A 13,145-nucleotide genomic window follows, 5' to 3' on the forward strand; every position below is an offset into this window, starting at 1 on the left:
TGTGACACAAACAGAGCAGGAGAATACGAAGCAGTAAATCGACTCGGGTCCATCGACTGCTGTCTCGCGGGTGCCAATTGTTTGTCTCCACGTTTCAGCGACTGTTAACCAAAAATAGCTGCTGACAAATGAGAATTTAATGTCCTTCACACAAATCAGAAACTTTAAAGAGGATACAAATGTGAGCTGCAAATTTAGGCAAAATTCTAAAAGCGAGTTGACACAAATTTACATATAATTCATGAGAGGGATGATAGTTTCAGATTTTCTCACCTGGGTACAGCTCATTATGTGTCTTGCCATCTGCACTTTTCAGTTTATGTAAATCAGACCTTTACCCCCCTGCCTGCTCCATTGAACTCATCAGATAATGTATGCATGGATTGTGAAAGCAGGGAACACTGTCACTGCAGATTTGTTTTGACCAAAATGTATTCATTTTCCTTGAATAAACATGGACAAATGTCTGCCATGTGTCTATGTAAATATGGTTTTAGGATGAGACAGACCAATGGCGTTAACAGGGATGCTGTCAATATTGAAAGATACTGTTCCAAGATTTTTGATCTACTTCTAAACACAATTTGCTCTCCACCACAATAATTACTACTCTGCATTAGATGGTTAATTATATTGACTATAATTAGTCAATGTAGTAATATATTGAGGTCAGGCAGATTCATTTTGCATGGCTAAATGAAAACTTTAGCTAAACAGTTAGCTAAATTTTAGCTTAACATCAAATGTTTTGTTATTTAACTTTAAGTGAAACAATCACAGTCACTGACACAGTTGCATAAGATTTTCGACCTCTTATGCAAAAAGCTGGAGGTGTGAATGGAGATGTTTATTTATCTGCTTGTATTTTTTCTTTCTTTTTTTTTTGGTCCGTCCTCTGCACCTTTAAGGCTGCATGTGGTCTCGCAGCTCCGGCTGAGAGCTGTGTAGGTGCACGCTTTCAAAGTTTCACTGGGGGAATTGAGACAACGGGAGACTGCAGCGGCACATCGCCCCGTCGGGAGACAGAAGCGCAACCAACATCCGAGGAGGAAGAGGAGGATCGGAGGAGAGAGAAGGACCACGTCTCACTCAGGGGAGTGTCCGATAAGAACAAAGAGAGAGAGAGAAAGGGAAAAAATATGACAGAGCGAGTCCTGGGTTAACAGATGGGAACTAAGAGGAGGTGGATGTAACGCGGAGCTCGCTGGAAGGAAGGGAGGAAAGAAGGAGGAGAGGAAGAGGGACTCCCGGGCCGGCGGCTGCAGCCCACCACCCTTCAGCCATGCCGCCTGTATTCCGCTCTCTGCTGTTCGGCTTTCTAGCGCTGCTGGTTGTGCTTTTGATAATTGATGATATTGCAGAAGTGGAAAAAGAAAGCGCGTAAGTAGCCCAGCGTAATTCATCCAATCAGTGTATCCCCGCTCTCTGGGTGCCTATTGTTTGCAGCCCGGCAGGTTAGATCTAATCTATCTGGGGTGCATGGAGGAAGAATCAATGAGGGGAGAAAAGCGATGGGGGGAGGAAAAGATGGGGGTGGTTGGGGTAACAACACTCACAAAGCGAGTTACTTTCATGAACTGATTGAAGTTTGGAGTTAAATTTTGAGCCCCCCCCCCAGATTTGTAACAGTGGTGTGCAGCTGCTCCTACAGCAGCCCGCCTGCTTGCCTGTCTGCTTGTCCGGGTCTCCAAGGATTTGGCTATTTGTCTTGCAGCATGCGGGATGTAGGATACATTTCCACTGTATGAGTGTGCATAGAGGCTTTGAAATTGAGAAACTGCATGTGTGGGTGTGCGCGTGCGTGCGTGCGTGTGTGTGTGTGTGTGTGTGTGTGTGTGTGTGTGTGTGTGTGTGTGTGTGTGTGTGTGTGTGTGTGTGTGTGTGTGTGTGCGAGAGAGACATTGAACAGGAAGGAAAACCAGACTGCAAACATATAAAAAACGTTTTCTTATTTTATTTTCAGTCAGATTTTGAAATTCTGAGCAGTGCAGTAGAATCACTCCAGATCACATCCATGTTTCCCCCCCATGCACTTGACCTGCAAGAAATCTTTTTTTATTTATTTATTTATTTTGGTGGTCATAAATAATAATAATAATAATAATAATAATAATAATAATAATAATAATAATAATAATAATAATAATAATAATAATAAATTATTTATCCCTTTTGCTTTTTGTGTGACACTTTCTATTCCTCACATTTTCTTTTCCCTTTAGCAAGAGCATTTCTTGTTTATAACTTAGTTACCCGGCTGTGGCTCATTTTGTAATGAGGTCACATTGGTCTGTAATTCACTGAGGGAGAAGAACCAGAACCAACTCTGCATAAATGCAGTTTAATAGTAGATCGTTTATAGGCCACCAGGACTGGAAAAACGATCAGGGACTTCATCACTCCTGCATTTAGACTGATTCTGTCAGATTGACATGAACTTGTCAGATGTGATCAAGGTCATGGTTTTTCAGAAGTGCCTGATGGTGGAAAACCTGAGTGCACATGCTGCATATTTACAGTAAATGCATGATGGAGGAGGTGTTTAGGGTCTCTGGAGAAAGCCTGCTCACTTCCCTGCAAAAAGAAAACCTCCCCTCAACTTTAATAAGGTTCCATTAAGGCCAGATTTCTCCTTATTACATCAGCAAATGGGCTCACAGTGGGTTTCTCAAAGTGAAATGAAACCCAGAAGAGTTCTTTTCACCTTCACTCTCACTTCAGAAGCAGCAAATGCTGAATCCAGTCAAGACCTTGGATGTAAAAGTGTGAATATGAGCTGCCTGGAGTGAATTGTTATTCAGTCTGAATCTCTTTCCCACCCTCAGAAAAATTGGGCTCACGAAGAAAACCAACGTTCACCAGCTAGTTCCGAAACCTCACAGGTCAGAAATCTTATCTTTTTACATGTAATAAGTCATATTCAAGAGCATCTCCCATGTACTGATTTTACTAAGTAATTTCCAAAAAAGAAAAGGAAAAAAATCCTACATAGGTTCATTTCAGTGTCATATTTCAAGTACTTATTTCTCTTTGCTTGAATGATGATGACTTACAACCAATGAAAACTCAAAATGTTGTTTCTTGGGAAATTTGAAGGTTATATAAGGTCAATAAAATAGTTTTTTGTGCAGAAACATGGTATAGCTAAAAGAAAGTCAGGGTGAAAACTGACCAGCACCCACCGCAATGAAAGTTAAGCCAGAAAAGTTCATTGCCAAAGAAGCTGACTACGTGTCAGCATACCAGTGAAAGTTTAGTGGAAGGTAAAACGTATGGTAGAAAAGGTGTACAAGCAGCAGCGATAACTGCAAGCTTGAGAGGATTGTAAAGCAAAGTCAACTCATGTGTTCAGGATATATTCACAAAGCAAGAACTGTAGTTGGAGAGATAGAGACACACAGACATATCCAGAACATGGGCCACAATTATTACATTATTTGCATTACTGAACCACAGACAACAAAACATCATTTGCTGTCCCATTTCCCATTTACCTAGTTTGATATATTTAAATTTTATGAGAAACATTTATTTAATTTTATGAGAAACAGAATTTTAGATTTTCATTCACTATGAATGATACCCACCAAAACAAGAGCAAATTAAAGCTTAAAATATGCGTTTCTCTTTTTGAACTGACTTAAATGGTTTAACTTTTAAATGATATTCTAGATTATTGAACTGCAGATGCCCACATACCTGTAGACCCAAATGGTCTGTGTGTGTGTGTGACGTTTAAGAGTTCTTTGCAGCCTTGATAACACAGTGAGTCATTGACAGTGGGTGTGTTGTAACTTTTTAAGGCAGCTGATAAAAATATCCAGCTATGTGTCACACAGCACTGTCAATGAGATACATCTGTAGGAAGAATAATGCTGAATAAACTTTGGAGTGTTTCATTCAGCAACACTTCAGTTTTGAATGTGTTAGAAACGTAAACTGACTGCTATCAATATCCAGACATATTAAGACGATAAGTGGTAGAAATTCCAAGAATAAACTGAACAAATCTGCTTGAACTTTACTAATCTCCTCAAAGGAGCTAAAAGAAAATTCTCAAATGCTTATTTGAAAAAAAAACAAAAAAAACATACCGCATACCAGATATCCTGTGGTCTATTTTAAACAAAACTATGACTAAGGCTACTCATGGCACAACAGGAGAGAAAGAGCCTCTCTTTCTCTCCTGAAAAAGAGAGGCTATATTGGGTAATATATTAACCCAATATTTTGGGTTAATATTTCTATATTCTCTAAAAGCTATAAAACTAAAACAAGATAGAAATTTCAAGAAAATACAGGGTATGCAAAAATATATTTTATCAATATTTAATGTTTTGTCCAACATGAAGACCTGTTTTGTTCCTGTGACAATAAAGAACAGCTGCATAATTTGTACAGAATAACCAGACTCAGTTATCAGACTTTTAAAGGTCATTGTTTTCCTTTCTTTCTTTAACTTAGAAAGGCGGCAGCACACACAGATCCGACTGCGATAACAACAATTGCCAAATATCCTCATCCTCCAACCTGTAACGACACCACCAAACACCCGTCAAACAGTTGGGCCTTTAACAAGACGCTCTCCAACCTCATCAGGTAGGTTCTGATCCCTCGTCACGACTTTCCTCTTCAAGGTCCGCTGAGACTAGTCTTTTAAGGAAGGCCCTGTTTTCTCCTATTCGCAGAAAGAATATTCTCAGATTCCTCGACCCAGAGAGAGACATCTCAATTCTAAAGGGCACGCTGAAGCCAGGAGACATCATCCACTATGTGTTTGATCGTCAAAGCACCACAAACATCTCGGAGAATCTCTATCGTCTGTTGCCAACCGCATCGCCGATGAAAAACCAGTATCACAGGCGCTGCGCCATCGTGGGGAATTCTGGGATCCTGCTGAACAGCAGCTGCGGACCAGAAATCGACTCTCATGATTTTGTTATCAGGTGGGTAGATTGTGTTTTTAAGCTAAAACTGCATTAACTGAAATGTATTAACCCAAATGCTCAAATATGGATAAAATAGACTTGTTAAACAGTTTTCAGTCCTCCAGTAGCATGATGTACTTCTCGGGGAAACTCTTATGACTCTTTCCTGCTTCTTGCTCTGATTTCCAAATGGGGCTGTGTTTGTGAAGCCATCAGCCCAGGGGTGGGCAACTCCAGGCCTGGCGGGCCGGACTCCTGCTACTTTTAGATGCATCTCGACTTCAACACACCTGAGTCAAACAATGAGATCATTAGCAGGACTGCACTTAGGAGGTGATTCAGCTATTGGATTCAAGTGTGCTGGACCAGGGAGACATCTAAGAGTTGCAGGACACCGGCCCTCGAGTACTAGGATTGTCCACCCCTGCATCAGCCTGTTCTGTGTTTGTGTGATTTATGTATCACCATTTCCAGCTGGCTCTGGAAGAAAAATACACCCGTTTTCAGCCTTGCTGCGATAGCAGATACAAAAAAATGTGATTCTGGACAGAGTTAGATCGGATCTAACGGAACATGCGGAGGTAGCGAAAAACTCCCTCTCATAAATCAGCCACTTTTAAAGATGGTGCATAAATAGAGAAGCAAGCAGAATGACTGTTTCAGATTCTGTGTGCACGTTTTCTGTGTGTAGACACGGGCTCTGCTCCCTATATATGCATGCTGATGTGGAGGGGTCATGGTTACTTTCCAGATGCATGATAATAATATCAAATCTCTGTGATAATCACTGGCTGAAAGCAGCGAACAGGAAACGTGTCATTTTGAAGAGCTAAGGAATTTGGTTTGGCACTCACACATGAGATGAGAAGATAATGTCTCAGCTATATATAGGTCTCTGCCTTCGCTTGGTTTCTATACAAAGTAGGTTGATGGCGTTTGAGGTATCAGGTACAGAGCAGCAACAGTGTTTGCATACCAATTTCTCACTCAACAAGATACCTGGTTGAATATTAAGCAGGCTTGAAACAGTACAAGACTACCTAAATGTCTTCTGTTAAAAGTAATTTTATTTATTTAAAATCTCTTGTTTTTGAATATTTATGCATAATTCTTAATGCTTTTCCTACATGTTATGTTTTACAATTGCTAAATTGTAGTGTAAGAAGATGAAAACAGATCATAGATTGGTTAAATTAAAATAAATCAAAATTAAAATATTTGAACTGCGATAAGAAATTGAAAATCTCCATTTTAGGACTGTGAGAGTATTTCCTATGCAAACCCTCCTCAGCCCACAATGGTTAGGGTTACGACTGGATATCGACTAGAGAGTTTTGTGTATTCATCTTGCATAGTTATGGCTAAAGTTACTTCAAAAACCTGCTTGCATTTGCAAAAGCAACTGAATCCTCAAAGCAGGCCCCTCATGAGAAACATTATACAAACCAAGATATGAAACCGTTTTATTTAAATCTAACTAAAAATGATGTGAGTCTGTACGTGTCAATCTGGTCATTTCTGCAGTTTCCTCGCTGTCTGTTGACGTGATGTAACATTTCCCGCTGTCAGATTCAGCTGCACACAGACACGCACAGAAACATTTATGCTCAAATGACTGCCTTGTGTCAGTTTTTGCCACAGTAGGTGTCACCTGGAGCAAATTTTGCTATGATTGCACACCATGGAAATCAAAAGGTGAGAAAAACACCAGCTTCAGAGTTGTGGCTGGCAGATATGACTAATTACATCATTTACCCACTGAGATAATAACCAGTTTAGAGTTCTGGCATTTCCTCAGAGAAGAGGCTAGCTGGTTTGCTCTTCTGGAGCACAAATTGGAGGAAAATGAGCAAAAAAAAAGAAAAAAGACTTCACTATAACCTTGAAAAGCTTTTTGATACTGGTTCCATTTACAGTCATAGAGAATCAGCTTTTTGTTTCTTGTTTTAAGGTGCAACCTGGCCCCTGTGGAGGAGTATTCTCAGGACGTGGGCCGGCGGACCAACCTGGTGACCATGAACCCCTCGGTGGTGCAGCGGGCCTTCCAGGACCTGGTCAGCGACGAGTGGAAGGATCGTTTCCTGCAGCGCCTGCAGAACCTCAGCGGCAGCGTGCTGTGGATCCCGGCCTTCATGGCGAAGGGCGGGGAGGAGCGTGTGGAGTGGGCCCTCCGCCTCATCCTGGTGCATACTGTGGACGTGCGCACGGCGTTCCCGTCGCTGCGTCTGCTCCACGCTGTCCGAGGGTAAGATGAGATGCGAGCACAGCTGCTGCATTTCGCGGGAGCACCTGTGAGCAGCATAATCAGGGGTGTTGGCAAACTCTAATCTGCAGGCCCAGGTGGCTATTTTTAACCTTACAGCTCCTCATCAGAGACAGTCAGCGAGGAAGCAGTCTCTTTTCTTTATCTTGGCTCCAACTCCTCTAGTTATTTTTGTTTCCTATAAAGTCAGTCTTTTGTTTGTCGTTGTTAATGTCCTTGTTGTTCAAAGACGTTTGACATTTGGTGCAGTATGATTATTTTCTGTACCGCTGAAGAAATATATTTTTCCGCTTATGGTGCGTTTTAATCTGGAACTCACAGGCAGTCAGCAGACAAAACCTGTCTTTTGGAACATATTTTTTGCCATCACCACTAATTTAACTCACAAAGATATTCAAATTATTTTCTTATGTCACAACCATAAGCCTACATATATTTTAATGGGATTATATGCAATAGAAAGGTGCAGTATTGTGAAACATAAAGAAAATAATTCATGATTTAAAGTTTTTTTTACATTGAATATCTGAAAACTGTGGCATATTTATGTGTACACCCCCTTCCTTCTCACCACTCTAACAGCTGTGCACCTCCAGCTGGCAAATTCACTCACATACTCAGCACAAACGCACTTATTTCTAAACAAACGCTCACCCACCTCATACACACACCGACATAAATAATCCAAATGGTCAAAGGTCATACAAACAGAGGTTACTATTACAGAACTGAGGTTGAAATGTTGGATGCAGATTTGATTTTGTCTTAAGATCTCAGTTTTATTGTGGCACATGAAGGTGACCAACTTTTCTATGTGGTATACCTGAAATACCTAGACAAGACACATGGGACATTCTCTAAATGTCTAATTCCCCTGAAGCAATAATCTGTTAGATTTAGTGACACCCAGTGGTCAAATAACATATGGCAGCTAACTGAATATCCATCAAATCTGTACTGTTTTTCTATTAAAATCTCCAAAACATCCTCATGAGCCAGAATTTGGATTTTCACAAACAGACATTTTGGCAGACAGCATAATTACAGACCTCCATCAAGATGGAGGACTTTGTCCAACCTATCATGAAAGTCCAGCGTACGGAAAATGCTTTCAGAGTTGCACATTTTCACTTACAACCTCAAAGTCTTGATTAAGAAAAGCTTTAGCTTGAAAGATTCAATCTAGGCAGTCTAAATCAAAGCATAAATACGCGCCTTGCCCTGTAAAAGTTGCGTCAGGTTTTGTGAAATGTGGACTGAAGCACAGCTCCAGTGATTTCCACAGAGGCAAAGCACTCAGATGCTCTGACTTTATCTTGGTGGAAAAAACCAGCAGGATACAGTGGGTCCTGTCGTCACTAGGAGATTGCCAGGCAACTGGCAAGAGATGCGGGATGAAAGCTTTTGACAGATAGACCTCATGTTGTCTGTCCAGTTCACACCGAGGAAGCCAGCAGCAGACAGTTGGCTTTTCACGTTCCTGTTTCATTGAGCTGCAGTTGAAATCCATTTTTCAACCATATTATGTTGGGCATTTATGTGTTGCTTCTAAAAAGATTAGTTTTAACTATGCTTATGTTATTAATAAATTAGTGTTTTTCTGTTAGCAGTAGCTTTTGGAGGGATTAGGATGAACATTTTAAATCCAATTAAGCTTTTCTATTTAATCAATTAATTCATAGCTGCCATTTGAGTGCAGACCCTTTTTTCTACACCTGTTTCCTGGAGAATTGTGAAATGCATTCTTCAGTCTTTCCGGGCTTTAATCAAAAACCCCCTCAGCAATAGTTTTCTTCTGCTCTCGGCTCTTTTATTCAGCAAGACTTTGCTCTGAATCATTCCAGCCTTGTTAAATGCCTAACCTCCTCTGCTGGTCAGTGACCAAATTATGCCATTTTGTCTGCTCCAACTAACTCTCTGTATTGCAAAAGCATAAAAAAAAAAACCACACAAGCCGGGGCTTTCTGCTCCATGCTCTTACAGTGAAATTTTTGCTGCAACATTTGGCCTCCTCACAGCTCAATATTTAAACGAGTTGCTGTTAACTTCACCAAATTGTTCACTAAAAGTTTTCTGAGTTATTATGGTGCAAAAGCAATTAACTACTCTGAATATTAACATTTTAAAATTGTGTGGGGAGACTTCTGGGAGAGATTAAGAGGGCAATGATAGCAACAAGGCTAGACGAATGGGCTTTTTCATTTAAAGAAGGGAAAATGAGGGTAAAGGACATGAGACCTTCTGTCGTTAAAGTTGCTGCCGCAGAGGGAAGGATGTAGAATATCACTATCAGAGTGAAGCTCATCTAATGATGGAATCAGCAGTCATGCAAAACACCTCCAGTGTTAGTTATTTTATAGAGAAAAGAAATGCAAACAAAAAATGTTTGAATTAAAAATGATTACGTGAAATCACCTCAGAATTCCCCTTCAATAACTCACCATCTGCACTAATGAAATTCATTAGGCATTATTTCAGGCTTGTTACTATGACAGTTAAAACAATACACGTCACTTTCCAAAGGTCTGCAATAAACCAGAAAAGCCTTGTCTCGAGTTGCTTTTTTAAAACAAAGTCCCTTTTACATGGCAGACAGAGACCAAAACGGTCTCTATTTTGAGAGCCTGAAGGCTCACTAGCAACAAATTCACACTAGCAGTCAGGGAATCCAGAGGGGAAAACCCAGACTCTTTATGTGAGTGATGTACAAACATTTTACCACTTGAACTAAAACCTTCAAGTTTAATGTGGATGTTTTGTTTAACTGTTTAAATATAAACTAAGCACACAATATTTCAATGGGTCTCTTAGAAAATACTTGCTTTCTGTAACCAAGCTTAAAGAACAAGTGTGCCAAAGTGACTAAAGGTTTGTGGCCCAATTTGTCATGCAAAAAACATTGTTAATGAAAGCTAAATACTTTATGAGGTACATAACAGTGTTTTTATTTAAATGTTTTAATTTGTCTGCAGACATGAAATCACAGATGTTAAAACAACAAGCATTGTGTGTTGGGTTTCATTAGGATTTTTTTTATTTTATTGGAACATCCCTAGTTAATAGGAAAAAATGGCTTAAAATACTATAAGTTTTAGCAGTTTAACCTTTTATCTTTAAGTTTATCGTAACATCCATGGAGCAGTGATTAAAAATATCAAAATGCAAGTTTAGAGACCTTTATGCTAACTTTTAAGCAGATAAGTTAAACTCGAATGAATGCTTCGTTTTTCCTTTACTTCCTGCAACTAACAACCTCTCATGTTAACAGGTACTGGCTCACCAACAATGTTCACATCAAGCGTCCCACCACTGGCCTCCTCATGTACACGATGGCCACTCGCTTCTGTGAGGAGATCCACCTCTACGGCTTCTGGCCATTTCCTCTCGGCCCACAGGGCAGGCCAGTGAAATACCACTACTACGATACTCTAAAGTACGAGTACACATCCAGCTCCAGTCCTCACACCATGCCCCTGGAGTTCAGGACCTTGAGCACTTTGCACAGACAGGGGGCGCTCCGGCTCCACACGGGAAGCTGTGATCTGGACCGAGGAGCACAGAAAGATCTCAGCTGAAGCCATGATTCTGACTGTGCAAAATGTTATTCTTGTTACTGCTTTTTCTGATAAAACTTGAAGGAAGAACTGAATGGGAACACTGTCAATTACAGCCTTTTGTATTGGCTCATTAAGCGTATTTTACCTTTAATGAGATTTCTATGGCAACCGATATCTCTTGGGGGTTTATTTGTGAGCTTCCACGAATGCAGCAGATGGTTTGTGTTTTATACCTGGGGCTACAGGTTTGGAGAAGACACAAAAATGGGCTATTTTCCTGCTGTTTCAAAGAAAATTGACTCTAATTCCGTTTTAAAGTCAACTATTTGTATTGTAACACAGCAGGTACCTGTACACACAGGAAAAATCTGTCACTTGTACCCTGCGGTGCTGAATTTATAAAATACTGTTTGTAAAGGAGACATTTAAAAAAAAATGAAAGCAGAAGCATGATAGAATGACTAAGAGGTCATTTTAATACCAAGTAGTTCATAATCTGATGGGCTCCATTAAATCTATGATCTTAACTCTGGCATGTCCACCGCATGATGAGCAGCTGCTTGGTGGCTCTTGCGATGTCTCGTTGGGCCACAAGATGGAAGCACTAAATAATCAGGGTCAAGAATGTACAAAGTTCCAATCTGAGCTGCTTAATTTCTATCATTCTTAAAGAACCGGAATTACTTTTAATTTCTTTTTTGTGCTTTTCTAACTTCACATAAAGCACCTTAAATTCCAGTGATCCCCAGTGAACTGGAGCCAACATTTGATGAGGTTGCCTTGAGAACCAAATGACTGAATGGAAGCATGCGGTGTTTTGTGTACCTCCCGTGAGGATAAAGTAGCAGTGTGCCAGCTGTTCACATATGAATGTTTGCTCAGCCAACACTAAACTCATTTTGCAGAGTTTCCTCGAAGTTTCTGCACTGGACATGTGAGATATGTGAGTACAGGAAGTTGTTTGCTGTTAGGAAGGAGAGCTTAGCATTTTAAAAATGAATGTATCAGTGACTTTCTTACAGTAAGTGAATTACAAGAATGTGCTTTAAATGAATCTGTAACTGAAGATGTTCAGTGCAATAACCCTCAAACAAGGTAGAGCATTGTGATCTTGAGGTAGTGTTTTTTTTAAATAGGGATGTGACTTTTTCTTGTATAGGGACTTTTGATTAATATTATACCAGTATTTATAGAGAATGATAGATTTATTAGCATATTTAATTGTAGCTGACACTGTTCTGTGCCTATAATCAAAAAATGCCAATGCATTAAAAGGACCACCTACCTACATATTTGTAAATACAAAGTTTCAGGATTCATGACAAAAAAAGGTCTTGCATACAGCTTTGGCCAGAAGCTAACAGAAACTGATAATCGGCATGAATGTCAGATTATTATTATTTAAACAGTTTTTTTCAGGGTGGAGTGATTATACATCATCCAACAATGATAAAATATAATTAGGTGCACATATTATTTTGGTTATGGATTTTCTCTAATTCATACAAGGTCATAAGTATACATACTGGCTCAAATATATGTATATACACCCACTATTATATCAATAAAAGCCCACCAATCTGAAAACCCAAGAAGGTATAGAATGACTAAATTCCTTTTTTAGCCATCAGGAAACTTCTACAGTAGCTTAGCAGAAAGAAGAATTTGTTTATCTAACAAATTCTGAATTGTTCGATAAACAATTTGGAATTGTTTATCTAAATCTAATCAAGTCTAAAATAAGTTACATTTTAAATCAATTAATTGGCTGAAGTTTAAGTCATCCAATAAGCTTAATTTTTATTAAGCTGGTGGTGCTTTATTTATTCCAATACCAGTTTTGATGTGTTTGTGTTTTATACCTGGGACTACAGGTTTGGAGAAGACACAAAAATGGGCTATTTTCCTGCTGTTTCAAAGAAAAATGACTGTAATTCCATTTTAAAGTCAACTATTTGTATTGTAACACAGCAGGTACCTGTAGACACAGGAAAAATCTGTCACTTGTACCCTGCGGTGCTGAATTTATAAAATACTGTTTGTAAAGGAGACATTTTTTAAAAAATGAAAGCAGAGGCATGATAGGATGACTAAGAGGTCATTTTAATACCAAGTAGTTCATAATCTGATGGGCTCCATTAAATCTGTGACACTGTAGTAGTCGGGTACATGACCTTCATGTTCAAGTTTTTACCACTTATAGTTGGTGAGTTAACGTTAAATGTCCCTTATTCTGATTGAAGAGAATTCACAGTAAATTTGTGTGTAAAAGTTATTTTTTTTAGACCTTATCAAAATTGTGTTGTATAAATGTTTCACCCTGCAAAAAGAGCTCTTTAAATAAATAATTAATAGTCCAGAATTAATGGAAATCAAGATCAATGTGAGTGATGTACA

General features: G+C 39.4%; 1 protein-coding gene across 1 annotated transcript; it reads left to right on the plus strand.

Annotated features, from left to right (window-relative positions):
- Positions 1-985: 985 nt before the first annotated feature.
- st8sia2 (ST8 alpha-N-acetyl-neuraminide alpha-2,8-sialyltransferase 2) lies at positions 986-12,804 on the plus strand. Its single transcript, XM_005798268.2, has 6 exons — positions 986-1,380; positions 2,826-2,882; positions 4,465-4,599; positions 4,689-4,946; positions 6,880-7,173; positions 10,460-12,804. Exons 1-6 carry the CDS (start codon positions 1,283-1,285, stop codon positions 10,764-10,766), a joined length of 1,149 nt encoding a protein of 382 aa, XP_005798325.1. The 5' UTR covers positions 986-1,282; the 3' UTR covers positions 10,767-12,804.
- Positions 12,805-13,145: the final 341 nt, after the last annotated feature.

This window comes from Xiphophorus maculatus, chromosome 2, assembly GCF_002775205.1.
Source record: "Xiphophorus maculatus strain JP 163 A chromosome 2, X_maculatus-5.0-male, whole genome shotgun sequence".
NCBI classification, from domain to species: Eukaryota; Metazoa; Chordata; class Actinopteri; order Cyprinodontiformes; family Poeciliidae; genus Xiphophorus; species Xiphophorus maculatus.